Source organism: Saccopteryx leptura, chromosome 1 (assembly GCF_036850995.1).
Source record: "Saccopteryx leptura isolate mSacLep1 chromosome 1, mSacLep1_pri_phased_curated, whole genome shotgun sequence".
Classification (NCBI taxonomy): Eukaryota; Metazoa; Chordata; class Mammalia; order Chiroptera; family Emballonuridae; genus Saccopteryx; species Saccopteryx leptura.
Genome location: NC_089503.1, coordinates 91240259 through 91252553, shown reverse-complemented (window position 1 = coordinate 91252553; position 12295 = coordinate 91240259). Strand labels below are relative to the sequence as shown.

The 12295-nt window shown below is 37.3% G+C and overlaps 1 protein-coding gene across 7 annotated transcripts in view; it reads right to left on the bottom strand.

The window, feature by feature from the left end:
- The window catches only part of GRIA4 (glutamate ionotropic receptor AMPA type subunit 4), a 385805-nt gene that overhangs the window by 117648 nt on the left and 255862 nt on the right, over positions 1-12295 (bottom strand). For all 7 annotated transcript variants that reach the window (XR_010749450.1, XM_066371575.1, XM_066371576.1 and 4 more), the window contains one exon: positions 5986-6170. Coding sequence is in view for 6 of the 7 variants with exons in the window: in XM_066371575.1 (XP_066227672.1) it covers positions 5986-6170 (185 nt within the window). In the remaining variant the exon portion in view is untranslated. The remainder of the gene's footprint in view (positions 1-5985; positions 6171-12295) is intronic.

The window sequence follows — 12295 nt, the reverse complement described above, 5'->3', positions numbered from 1 at the left end:
GGTGATGTTCTGCTCTTCTCGGGTTTTGCTCTGTTGCAACAGGAGCCATTCTAGCACCTGAGGTGGAGGCCATGGAGCCATCCTCAGACCCCAGGCCAACTTGCTCCAATGGAGTCTTGACTGTGGGAGGGGAAGAGAGAAATAGAGATAAGGGGGAGGGAGGGGTGGAGAAGCAGATGGGCACTTCGCCTGTGTGCCCTGACTGGGAATTGAATCCAGGACATCCACATGCCAGGCCAATGCTTTACCACTGAGCCAACTAGCCAGGGCCTAAGGGCCACTTTTTTTTTTTTTTTTTATTGATTGATTTTAGTAAGAGAGGTGGGGAGAGAGAGAGAGAGAGAGAGAGAAAGAGAGAGAGAGACAGGAACATAGAGCTGTGCCTCTATATGCCCTGACCAGGGATCAAACCGACACCCTCTGCTCCTTGGGACAATGCTCTAACCAACTGAGCTATCTGGCCAGGGCGAGGGCCACTTATTTTTAAATATTTTTCTGATCAAAATTACTTAGCATTTTACTTTTTAACAAATTCTTTGGATATGTGGAATCTAATGAACAAAATGAACTAACAAGCAAAACAGAGACAGATTGTCCCAGTAAAGCCCAAGCTCTAGGTCGATCAGGTATCCCTGACTTCCCCATGCAGTGCAGTGGGACACTCCTGCTTAACAGCAGGACTGGCAGCCTCTTTGAGACTACTCTTGAGGTGGCTATGAGGATTCTACTTATCAGTGCCAAGACCAACTGCCACTGGAGGAAAGACATGACTGACACACAAGTTAGTTGCAAAAATCACACAGGCAGTTTATTCCTTACAAATTTTATGGCGTTTCTGGGGACAGTTTAATGGGGCCCTTTCGACGTGCTCCTCTTGACTGTCCTTGGTCAGGGTGGTGTAGAGATAGTTCACGTTCAATGTTGGACTCTGGATGACTAACTGCAGCTGGGGGCCCCTCGGCTTTAGTAGTCTTTTCTGGCATACACCTTCTAACAGGTGTCAATCCACAGAATTGTCACATCAAGCCACTTTTAGGGAGTTTCTCCCAGGGAGCTCTTTTTTATCCATATAATTTCACACACATACTAGCTGGGCCTGCACAAAAGGCATATTCTTGCCTATCATATCTGTACACACTAGGTTAGTTCCCAACCAGAAGGCACAGCCTTATTCACTTGACTTAATAGCTTTTAATATTATATCCTAACTTATTTCTTCATATTTCTCTGTATTTCTAGATATTTAATTAACATTATATTACTGTAACACAGACTCATACATAGAGAGCAAGTTGACAGCTGTTGGGGGAGTAAGAGATTGAGCAAAAAAAACAGCAACAACAAAAAAAACTCATGGACACGGACAACAGTGTGTTAATTGTCAGGAGGGGAAGAGGTGGAGGAGGGTAAGGGGGCATAAACAGTGGTGGACAAAGATTTGACCTGGGATTATGAACATACAATATGGTGTACAGAGATGTGTCATAGAGTTGGACACCTGAAACCTGTATAATTATGTTAACATTGTTGACTACTCACGAGTTAACTTGTGTTTGCACTTGTATTAGCTATTTCAATTTTTGAGACTCAGGGTAATATATGATTGTTGTATTTGTGGCTCTTCACTCTTAGCATCAAAGTTTGAAAAACATCACACTGTTCTATATTCTCATGAGGACTCCTTTTCTTCCCACTCCTCCAGGCGTGAGACTACAAAATTGTAGGTAAGTAAACAAAAGTAATCACAGTGTCCAGCGGTCTATATTTGGACTATCTTCTAACCACTCGCAGTTTAAATATACATATCAAGGATATAGTAAAATATTTCTTTATTGTGTTCAATCCAACTAGAATGTGTAAAGTGTGTCTTTCAAAAGGAAAGCGCAGTGAAACCAGATATATTTGCAAAACATAATGCGTACCATTACATGTAGGTGATTGCTACACAGTACATCACACCAAAAAAATTTACTAAAATATATATGTATAAAATATAATATGTAGCAGATATGTACAAAGTTTCATTTAAATTCATTATGTATAAATAAAGTATACTGAAGTTTATTTAGATTGTTTCACTGTCATACTCAAGTATAAAAAAATAGCCAGTGACATGAGATAACTTCTGTGTAAAATTGCCGGTCAACAATGTGTTAACCAGTTGTGGAGGAACAGTACATTAAAAAAAAAAAAAAAAAAAAAATATATATATATATATATATATATATATATATATATATATATATATATATGACTTTGAACTCAAAAACGTGGTTAGGGGAATGACTGAGTCATTCACTCAGAGTGGGATGAGTTGTCCTGCTGCAGTTTCCCCTGCACCAGGGAGGATGTTCTTATCACTTACCTGCCTGCCTAGGTAACTATTCTGGAATGTGGTGACCTTTCTTTGTTCCTAGAGGCTATGCACGGAAGGCCCTGTGTAATGGCCTCCAGTCAAAATTATCTCATAATATACATAGTGTCCCACACTGCCCTGAAGCTCTAGAGAACTCTTCCTTGTGGATGCTCAGGGCGGTGGCCGACTTTGGAGCCCATGCTGAGGCTTTGCCGTCTGGTGATGTGTTCCTCCACGCTTTGGTGGGATTTGTACATACTCATAATTCCCCTTTTCTTAGTCTATTGCTATAACTAGGTATTACTCTAGAGCCCAGGCTGATGCTTCTTCATTTGGTGATGTTGTGTGGCTTATTGTTATGTTGATTGTACTAAGCTTTTCCTTTATTCTACTTTAGGTTACATAAACTCAAACCCTTTTTGATTTTGTTTTGATTACTTTTATTATTGTTACTAATCATGATAAATTTCCCCCTAAAATCCATCTGAGTAATTGCATCTCTGTACCGTGCCTCCTGCAGAGCACACCAGTGTCACCCTAATAAATTCAATTTAAAAAAGAAAAAAAAAGAAAGAAAAAATGCTTTGGTTGATTCTGTAAAATCATTTTCTATTATTATCTCCATTTATTCAAGATGTTGAGTCACAGAGGCACTGAAATGTATGTACAAATTCTTGACAAAATCTGGATCAGCTCTTGTGTTTAGATGAGTCAAGGGTAAAATTGGAAACATTAAAAGTGATTTTGTTTAGAGGTACAATGAATTAAAATGTTGATTGTATAAAAAAATCACTTTCAGAAGCAGATATACACTTTTCTTACCGAGAAATTTTATAGGACAATTAAGAGTACATTACATTATCACAATATAGTAAAATTTGTTATAATTTATGAGATTTATACCTGAGATTAATTTTAAAGGGACAAAAGTCTAGTGCTAGTCTCATTAGTACTTTGCAGTCATGATAGAACAAACCTTTTAGAATTTAGCAAGAAGAATAGAAATAAAAATAGAAAAGGTAGACATTTATGTTTCCTAAGTTCTAGGGAACTAATGTACAGTATGGTGACGATAGTTAACCATACTATATTATATAATTGAAAGCTGTTAAGAAAATAGATCTTTTTTTTTTTTTCCTGTATTCCTCCGAAGCTGGAAACAGGGAGAGACAGTCAGACAGACTTCTGCATGTGCCCCACCGGGATCCACCTGGCACGCCCACCAGGGGCGACACTCTGCCCACCAGGGGGCGATGCTCTGCCCCTCTGGGGCATTGCTCTGCCGAGACCAGAGCCACTCTAGCACCTGGGGCAGAGGCCAAGGAGCCATCCCCAGCGCCCGGGCCATCCTTGCTCCAATGGAGCCCTGGCTGTGCGGAAGGGGAAGAGAGAGACAGAGAGGAAGAAGGGGGTGGTGGAGAAGCAAATGGGCGCTTCTCCTATGTGCCCTGGCCGGGAATCGAACCCGGGTCCCCCGCACGCCAGGCCGACGCTCCACCGCTGAGCCAACCGGCCAGGGCCAAGAAAATAGATCTTAAATGTCCTCATCCACCTAAAGAAATTATAATTATGTGAAGTGATGGACATGTTACTTAATCCTACTGTGTAATCATTCCATAATATATTAGGGAATCACATTGTGCACCTTAAACTTATACAATGTTACACATAATTCATATCTCAATAAGTCTGGAAAAAAATAATTCCTTTGAAATGACAAAAAAATTTAAGATGTCCAGTCCCCTTAGCAAGAGCTTATTTAAGGCTTATTCAAAGAGTTAATCTGAATCACTCGGGTGCGCTGATTTTCTTCTCAGAAACCAGCGAAGTCACTGAAATGGGTCAGTGTGCTGTAGGCACTCAAACTGCCTTCTCCAGACACAGGTGCTAAGTGGAGGGTCTTTCTGAGCCTTCCTCAAGCTCTGACAGGAGCGTGGCAATCCAGGCAGTTCTTAGAATTGACTGTTCTCTGGGATTCACAAGGAGTTATTTACAAAGCTTCAGTTGTTCAGGTCAGACAACTCAAACTCTCCACACAGAAGGGAGTGGGAGAGAGAAAGAATGAGAGTTTGGGCTGAAGTGACTGTCTTGCTTAAGAAAGCAAGAAAGGAAGTTTATTCTTGAATTCCATAAATACACATTAAAGAATTTCACATACCCTGAATAGGCATAACCTTAATAATTTTTTACTGTCTCAGGAGTAAATCTGAGTCATGTACAGGTGTATAATATTTCCCTATATAATATAAACATATTTCTTCAATCAAGTGGGGTTTTTTCCTATAAAGGATAACAGAAGGTAAATACATAGTCATTTCCTCTAACAGTATGCTCTGGCTTCCCTAGATCTTTAAAAGAAATACCACATGCTTTTTGACTTCTAACTTTTACAAATTCTAATATAGTTGAGGAAGGAAACTTAAGGCATTTGGTTCAGTGCCCTTTTATAATAAGGAGGAATTTCTGAAACACATGTTGGTTTTGAACAGTAGTGTATTCAAGATATTCTTATAAATAAACCTGCTAACCAGTAAATTTCCTACCATAAATCAAATAATATAATTATATAGATAAGCTATCCATAGCAAATGAACAACAACAAAAAAATCACCCTACGATATTCTCCAGCCAACTTAATATATTGTAGATAAATATAGGCAAACATTGCCAAAACCACTAGATGGCAATCATTCACTGTAATTTTGGCCAAATACAGACTTTCAAAGCTTAATCATGATATGCAGGTTAGGAAGAAGGAAAATGTTATCCATTATTTGATGATATTCTTCTATCATTTAATACAATTGCAAAGCTCTATTTTATAATTTTCTTCAAATTAAATCAACAATATTTATTGAAAGCTTTATTCAAGGATTTTTGCTTTATGCAGAAAGGTAAAAATCATCTTTTCTGTGACGATTATATGATATATATATATTTAATTTTATTTATTCATTTTAGAGAGAGGTGTTGGGGGGAGATGAGCAAGGGGAGGAGCAGGAAGCATTAACTCCCATATGTGCCTTGACCAGGCAAGCCTGGGGTTTTGAACTGGCAACCTCAGTGTTCCAGGTGATGCTTTATCCACTGCGCCACCACAAGCCAGACTATAATATATTTACTTATACAACATCTAGAAGAAAATATGCTACACACAGTAGCATATTAAAATGCCACTTAATTTTATTTTATTTCGTTGCTTTACTTATTCATGTTCCTAGATGTCTTATATCTATTTCTCTAAATGTTAGAGAAAGCAAAAAGTCACAAATATTACAGTTTTCTAATATTTTAGATGGCATTAATCTTCAAAATTAATGTTTATGAAAATAGGAGAGCAAGAGGTCTTGATGGTACATAAAAGTCTTTTATATTGTATATTTTAAAAATGTGTGAGAAATAATTTTCCTCCCTGCATTGAGACCTAAAACTGAAAATGGCCTTTGGCGATAGAAGATTATATTAGTCTTGGAGATAAAGCATATAATAAATCCTTCCTAACTCCACACTTCAAACTAAATAATAGGAAGAAGATTGTTGGATTTAAGTAAATCAAAGGTCAGTTTTTGTGTGTGTGTGTGTTTTTTTAGAAAGTATAGGTTAATAGTAATATAAAATCCAGTACGTACCTGTTCTAATATGTTTTGAAGCCTCTCTATCTCACAGTCTATTACAAATTTCTTCTCTTGTCTTCTATCAAGTTCTTCTAGAAGTTGTCTATAGCTGACATCATTAAAATTTTCCACACATATAGCACTGACATGCCAACCATTTTGTCCTGCTTTTTCCATAATAGCTTGAAGTATTGAATATCCTAGTGGAGAAAAACAACAACAAGCCAAATTACTAAAAACATCCTCTTACTTTCCTCTAAAAATGTGTACTGTCGCTGATTCTATGTCAATGTTTTTATGTTCCAAAATATACAATGATACTTAGAAAATTTTAAAATCCAAATGGTTATTCCAAAAATTTTTTTTCTTTTACTCAGGGCAACAATATTCTTTAACAATATCCTTTAACATACTTTGAGTAAGCTCTCAAAATCTCTTTCCTGAAGAATATTACATTGCTCTAGACACATTTTTGATAAGATAAACCAAAATCCAAATACAGGGCCAACCACCTGTCATCAATAAAAACTTAAAAAATGCTTTTTGGTAATTTTACACACTAGAGAAAATTAATTTTGAATATATGCTTTGGCTCTCCTTTTGAGCAAGGCAGCAACAGCGTTTTTTAGTTCAACTGAAGGAAGAGAAGATGTAAAAGAAACAATGCAACAGTATTTATGGATGACTCATTATTCTCAATGGAGAAGGCATTATTTTACTCTTCTTCCTCTTGTGGCGTGTGAACAATGTTGAATGAGGATGAATTGAATGACCTAATAGGTGAGGCACTGCGTATACAAACTCATAATCTAGTAAAGGGGATAGATGTTCAAATACATAAACCTAAATTAGTTTTAAAAAGCACAAGGATAACTATAGTCAAAGTAAAATGTTGGCCCAAAGCAAGTTTTGGTTAAATCTGTCTGAATGAAACAAGATAAAATACCACAGGGGAGAAACAACCAGAATTGGGTCTTGAAGGTTGAGAAGGCATACCCAAGTTTGTTGAGGAAGGAGGTTTGGCTGTTTATTAGCTGGAGACAGGCTTCCAGAGAAGATTGGATGATCTCTACCCTGTACTTGAACCATATCTCTCTGAAAGGGGAAGGGAAGTCACAGGTCTTACTATCTGGGTTAGGGACAAAGGGGCGAACTTGTAAATTTAGCACATGAGGTACTTCTTCATGCCAACATTCTCTTGATCTCTTGCTTTTTCCAGCTTTCACTTTAAAAATAAAATGTGAGAGAAACAGAAAAGATGCTTTGAATCTATGAATAGCCTTTAAACAAGATTGGTTAGAAACAGAACCTGTTAACCAATTATTTTTCCTCCCAGTGGCTTAACATTCAAAAAATGCTAGTCCTCTTTAAGAAGGTCTAACACTTATTTGAGCTCACTCTATGTCAGCTGCCTATAGTTTCTCCCTGACCTCATCCTTGGAGTTAGATGGAGGGCTGGGTGGATTAAAAATTAAAAGTAAAGACTTGAAATGAATATACAGCATAAGCAAGCTAAGAGCACACTTATCTATTTTCATTGGTTTGCGAGTCTCAGATTCAAAGATCTTGATTTTAAGGTATGTTTTCTACAAGTCAGAGTTTCAAACATTAAGAACATCCAGTTACTATCAACAGATGGAACTGATGATGAGATCATATTTGAAATATAAATTACCTGCTACTCTGCCAAGTGAAATATTGTGGCAGTCAAGACTCATTTTTTCTAAATGAAAATAAAAGTTCCCCAAAGAGGAAGAAAGAGGACATGGTAATTACTATACAACTATTTTTGGTATATCTATTTCTCCCTTTAGCCTTTTCTTTTGTAATGTATGCCCGAATTATCTTTTCAGGTCTTACCTAGGTTCCCTCAAACATAGCACTCTTTCCCTTGTTACCTATCTGATGCAATGGAACATGGTGATCTGAGTCCTACCTTAAAGTTCATGTTCATGACTCATTTATTCTGTTACTGGGACTTGCTCTCTGATAGTAAGTGAGGCAATGTTCCTTTTATTCATTTTTTAAAACATATGAACATTTAAAAAAATACCAACTGACTTTTGATTATTCCTTTCTCTTTTTACTTATTATCAAAATTATTTAAAGAGTTTTAGTTTGTTTGATTTCTTTTCTCATGTTGTAAAAATGATAATCATTGGCCATATACATCCATGCGGATTTCTGCTCCCTGAGGTCAATTCACAGCTTGGCACAGTTAGCTCTTTAGTTAGTGCTTTTTAAAAATTTCTTGCAACATGTGCATATCATGTCAGTATTATGCATCCAGATTGTTGTTTTCCTGCCTACAGGACTTTTAACATTAGTAAAACAAAATTGTAAATTCAATATTTTGCTATCTATTTTTTCAGATTTACAAATAACACTAGAACTGAAGGAAGAAAAAACCTGAGGACACGCTCTTTGTTAAATGGCAATGAAAGTTGGCTGCCTAAAAAGAACCATTAATCATAATCAGAAATAAATGACATCTTTTCAATGCAGTGCAAAGAACACACAATTATAGTTTCAGAGCCTGGTTGAAAATTTGAATTCTTTAGTAAGCTCTGTTTGATTTTCATATGTTTTCTTTTTTGTTGCTACTCAGATGTGTATGTCTTATTTATTTGCTAAGATAGTTGGGAATACATTGTAAATCACAGGAAATACTGCTGTTGAGTCTATGATTATATAACTTAGCTGTTATATAAACTGGGAAATCACAAGTCAAGTCATACTTACTCTACTTCTGGCTCTGATTTGTATCTTCTAGTTATTAGACAATCTGTAATGCAATACTGTTGGCCAGAAAAGAAAGACTGTACTTCTAGGTGAATAAAATAAGACTAAAGAAAATTTCTTACTGTAAAGGTCTTTCAAGTCTTCTTTAAAAAAAAGCTGTCTAACGTTTTAATCAACCTAATTTTTTGAAAACCTACTACATCCAAAATTCTTTAAGACATGATTCTTTAAGACGTGAAGACATGATTTTGATTGTTCAAGGAATTAACTGTCCAGCAAAATTGAAACTTAGGAAACTAGCAATTACACAAATTATACAGTATTGTATAAATAACTTCAAAAGAACCAAAATAATTTTTTTTAGAATAGCAGTGAGGGCATACTGCGTACAAGATCATATAATTTGATTACAGTATATAGTTAAAGGCTTTTTCATAGTTATTAAAGAACACTATCAATTATACATACAAATACTAAAAAAATGTTATGTCATGTAATTATAATATCAATTATGGTAAATAGAATCATAGTGATATAAGCAGTCTTGGGCTACTTTATCCTTATACTTCAACACTTTTACTACTCATTATCCACAGATAATGACCTATTTTGGATGAGTAATCCCATACAGAGATGTGGCAGCTAGCAACACTAGCTGAGCTTATTTATTTGATGATCTCTTTTTATAAACTATTGATTCACCTATTCATACACAGAGGGGCAGGAGGAGAATCAGGAGAAATTTATGTCAGGGTAAATATAGTTTCAAAAAGAAGGGAGTTAGTTATCCATATGTGGCACAGAAACTGCGTTTAGTTAAGAGCAGAAAAGTGTTCATGATGCTTTTTACTTAGAATGTCATTGGTCCACTCAACAGGAGCAGCCTCAATGGAAAGCTAGGGATAGGTGTTGTATTGCAGCAGAGTGAGAAATGGAGGAGAAAATGAGAAGTGAGAAGGTAGAAATTATCATGAGGGTAACAAAGTAATGAGATGAAGGGTATGCTGTTTTGATGAATATAGGATATAGAAACATCTAGGTCAGGGGTCCCCAAACTACGGCCTGCAGGCCACATGCGGCCCCCTGAGGCCATTTATCCGGCCCCCACCGCACTTCTGGAAGGGGCACCTGTTTCTGGAAGGGGCCCTCCAACGGTCTGAGGGACAGAGAACTGGCCCCCTGTGTAAAAAGTTTGAGGACCCCTGATCTAGGTCATGAGAGCTGGTTTGGGAATGAGAGGACTGGGTGGGTCCCATATGGAGTTGTAGAGCTTAAAAAGTGATGAAAGGAGGTAGTAGCAGCGTGTACTTACTCAAATGAGAGCCTCTTTCATTAATCTTGTAAATTGTTATGTAGATCCCACTACTACATTAATTTCTCTGGTCTGGCACAGTGACCAGCATCCAAAACCAGTGTATTTGAAGAGAACGGTGTGTTATGTCTGTAAGTGTACTTCATGCTGTATATAACCTCAGTCGCAGAGAGGAATAGGATTCTATAATCCTCCCTGCATTTAATGCCACCATGCTGGAACTGTAGAGCAGATTTAGTAACCATTTAGTTTGGACTGTTTCCAAAGTAGCTTAGGTACTGAAATAACATGTTCAAAGGCTGCAGTCCCGATGCTAAGGTCTCAGCACACAGAAGGAGAGAACTGACATTGTAGCTTGGTTAAAATTATCTGCAGCTGTGACTCTAGCATTTATTTATGGTATAGTTCAAAAAGGGCGTAGGGAAAATAAGCAAAGATCTTCTAACTTACACAGTTTAAAACGATACATTTAAACCTGAGGTAAGATGGGCTATCTTCAGTTTTCGCTTTTCTATAAAAAGTCAAGAGTAAAAATAGAAATCCATCTTCAAAGGTGGTCCTTCTGGATCCTAATTTTTCCCAAAGACCGCTTATATTTTCTAGCACTAACTGTCTCCTGACTCCTACGTTGTGATGTGCATATGTAATTCAGCTCACATCAGATAGGGGAATTTCATACCTTAAATCCTTTAAATTTCCTGTCAGTTGCAACTGAACCTAACCCTTATCACTACAGGCATGCAGCAAGCAGTTTCAACTATTTGCCACTGGTTCAAGGCACTGAATGGCTCCTCTCAGGCATGCCCTAACACTATTTTTACTTATTTCTTTGGGCTTTTCCAGAAATGGGCCAATGGAAAATTTTATTTCAGTACAAAAAGTGGATGAGCCTATTAAATAATAGAGTCACTTGTTCACATAGTAACTAAATTGATCTTTGTAGACAGACTGACCTGCGTGCAAGGCACTTCCTTGCTTGAAGGCTTCAATGTTTTCTTTATTTTTTTTAAGTTTTTTAGAGAGAGGTAGAAAGACAGGAACATAGAGCTGTTTTCATGTGTGCCCTGACCAGGGATGGAACTAGCAACCTCTGCACTTTTAGATGACACTCCAACCAACCAAGCTATCTGGCTAGGGCTTAATTTTTTTTTAAATTTATTGATTGATTTTTATAGAGACAGAGAGAGAAAAGGAGAGAAAGGGGAGGAGGAAGAGAGCACTCATTTGTTCCACTTAGTTATGCATTCTTTGGTTGTTTCTCAGGCTCCAGTGTTTTCTTATTTTTTAGCAGACATATCAACATCTGGTCATATTTGTTCCCTGCCTCTTTCCAGACTCATTATATACCACTGTCCTCCTCACCTTTTTACCATTCAGCAAAACTGACCTTCTCAGATGTTCTAGGAGGTACCATCTGGCTACACCTCAGTGCCTTTGCACATGATACTACTCCCTTTTAAAAAATTTTTTTTTTACAAAGACAGAGAGAGAGTCAGAGAGAGAGAGATAGACAAGGACAGACAGACAGGAATGGAGAGATGAGAAGCATCAATCATTAGTTTTTCATTGCACATTGCAACACCTTTAATTGTTCATTGATTGCTTTCTCATACATGCCTTGACCGCAGGACTTCAGCAGACCGAGTAACCCCTTGCTCGAGCCAGCGACCTTGGATCCAAGCTGGTGAGCTTTGCTCAAACCAGATGAGCCCTCGCTCAAGCTGGCGACCTGAGGATCTCGAACCTGGGTCTTCCTCATCCCAGTCCGACGCTATCCACTGTGCCACCGCCCGGATACTGCTCCCTTTAAAAGACTGCTTCTCTCTACTTTAGCCTTCTTTCAGATTTTATCTCGGATATCACTGACCTGCTGACTAGATTACTACTCTGTCATATTAGCTCTTACAACTTTCTGTATATTTCTTTCACTGATTTTGACCATAGTTTCTAACTACACATTTGAATGATGATGTTATTAATGTCTTTTCCTGTGGCTACACTGTTCCAAGAAAGTAGGTTTCTATTTCTATGCACAGGACTTAGTTCAGTGGGTACTCAGTAGATGCTCAGCAGAGTGTTTGAATTGATGAATAAATTAATGGGAAATTTGTAGAGGGAATCATGAAGTTAAAAAGCTTAGAAGTAAGTAGAAGCATGACAAGTCACATTCAGAAACTTCAAATGCTTTAGTTTCTCTTGTGTGTGCAGAAAAACAAGAAGGATATGTATAAGATTGGTGTGGTCTGTAAAAGGGCTTCAAAGTCTTGAGAG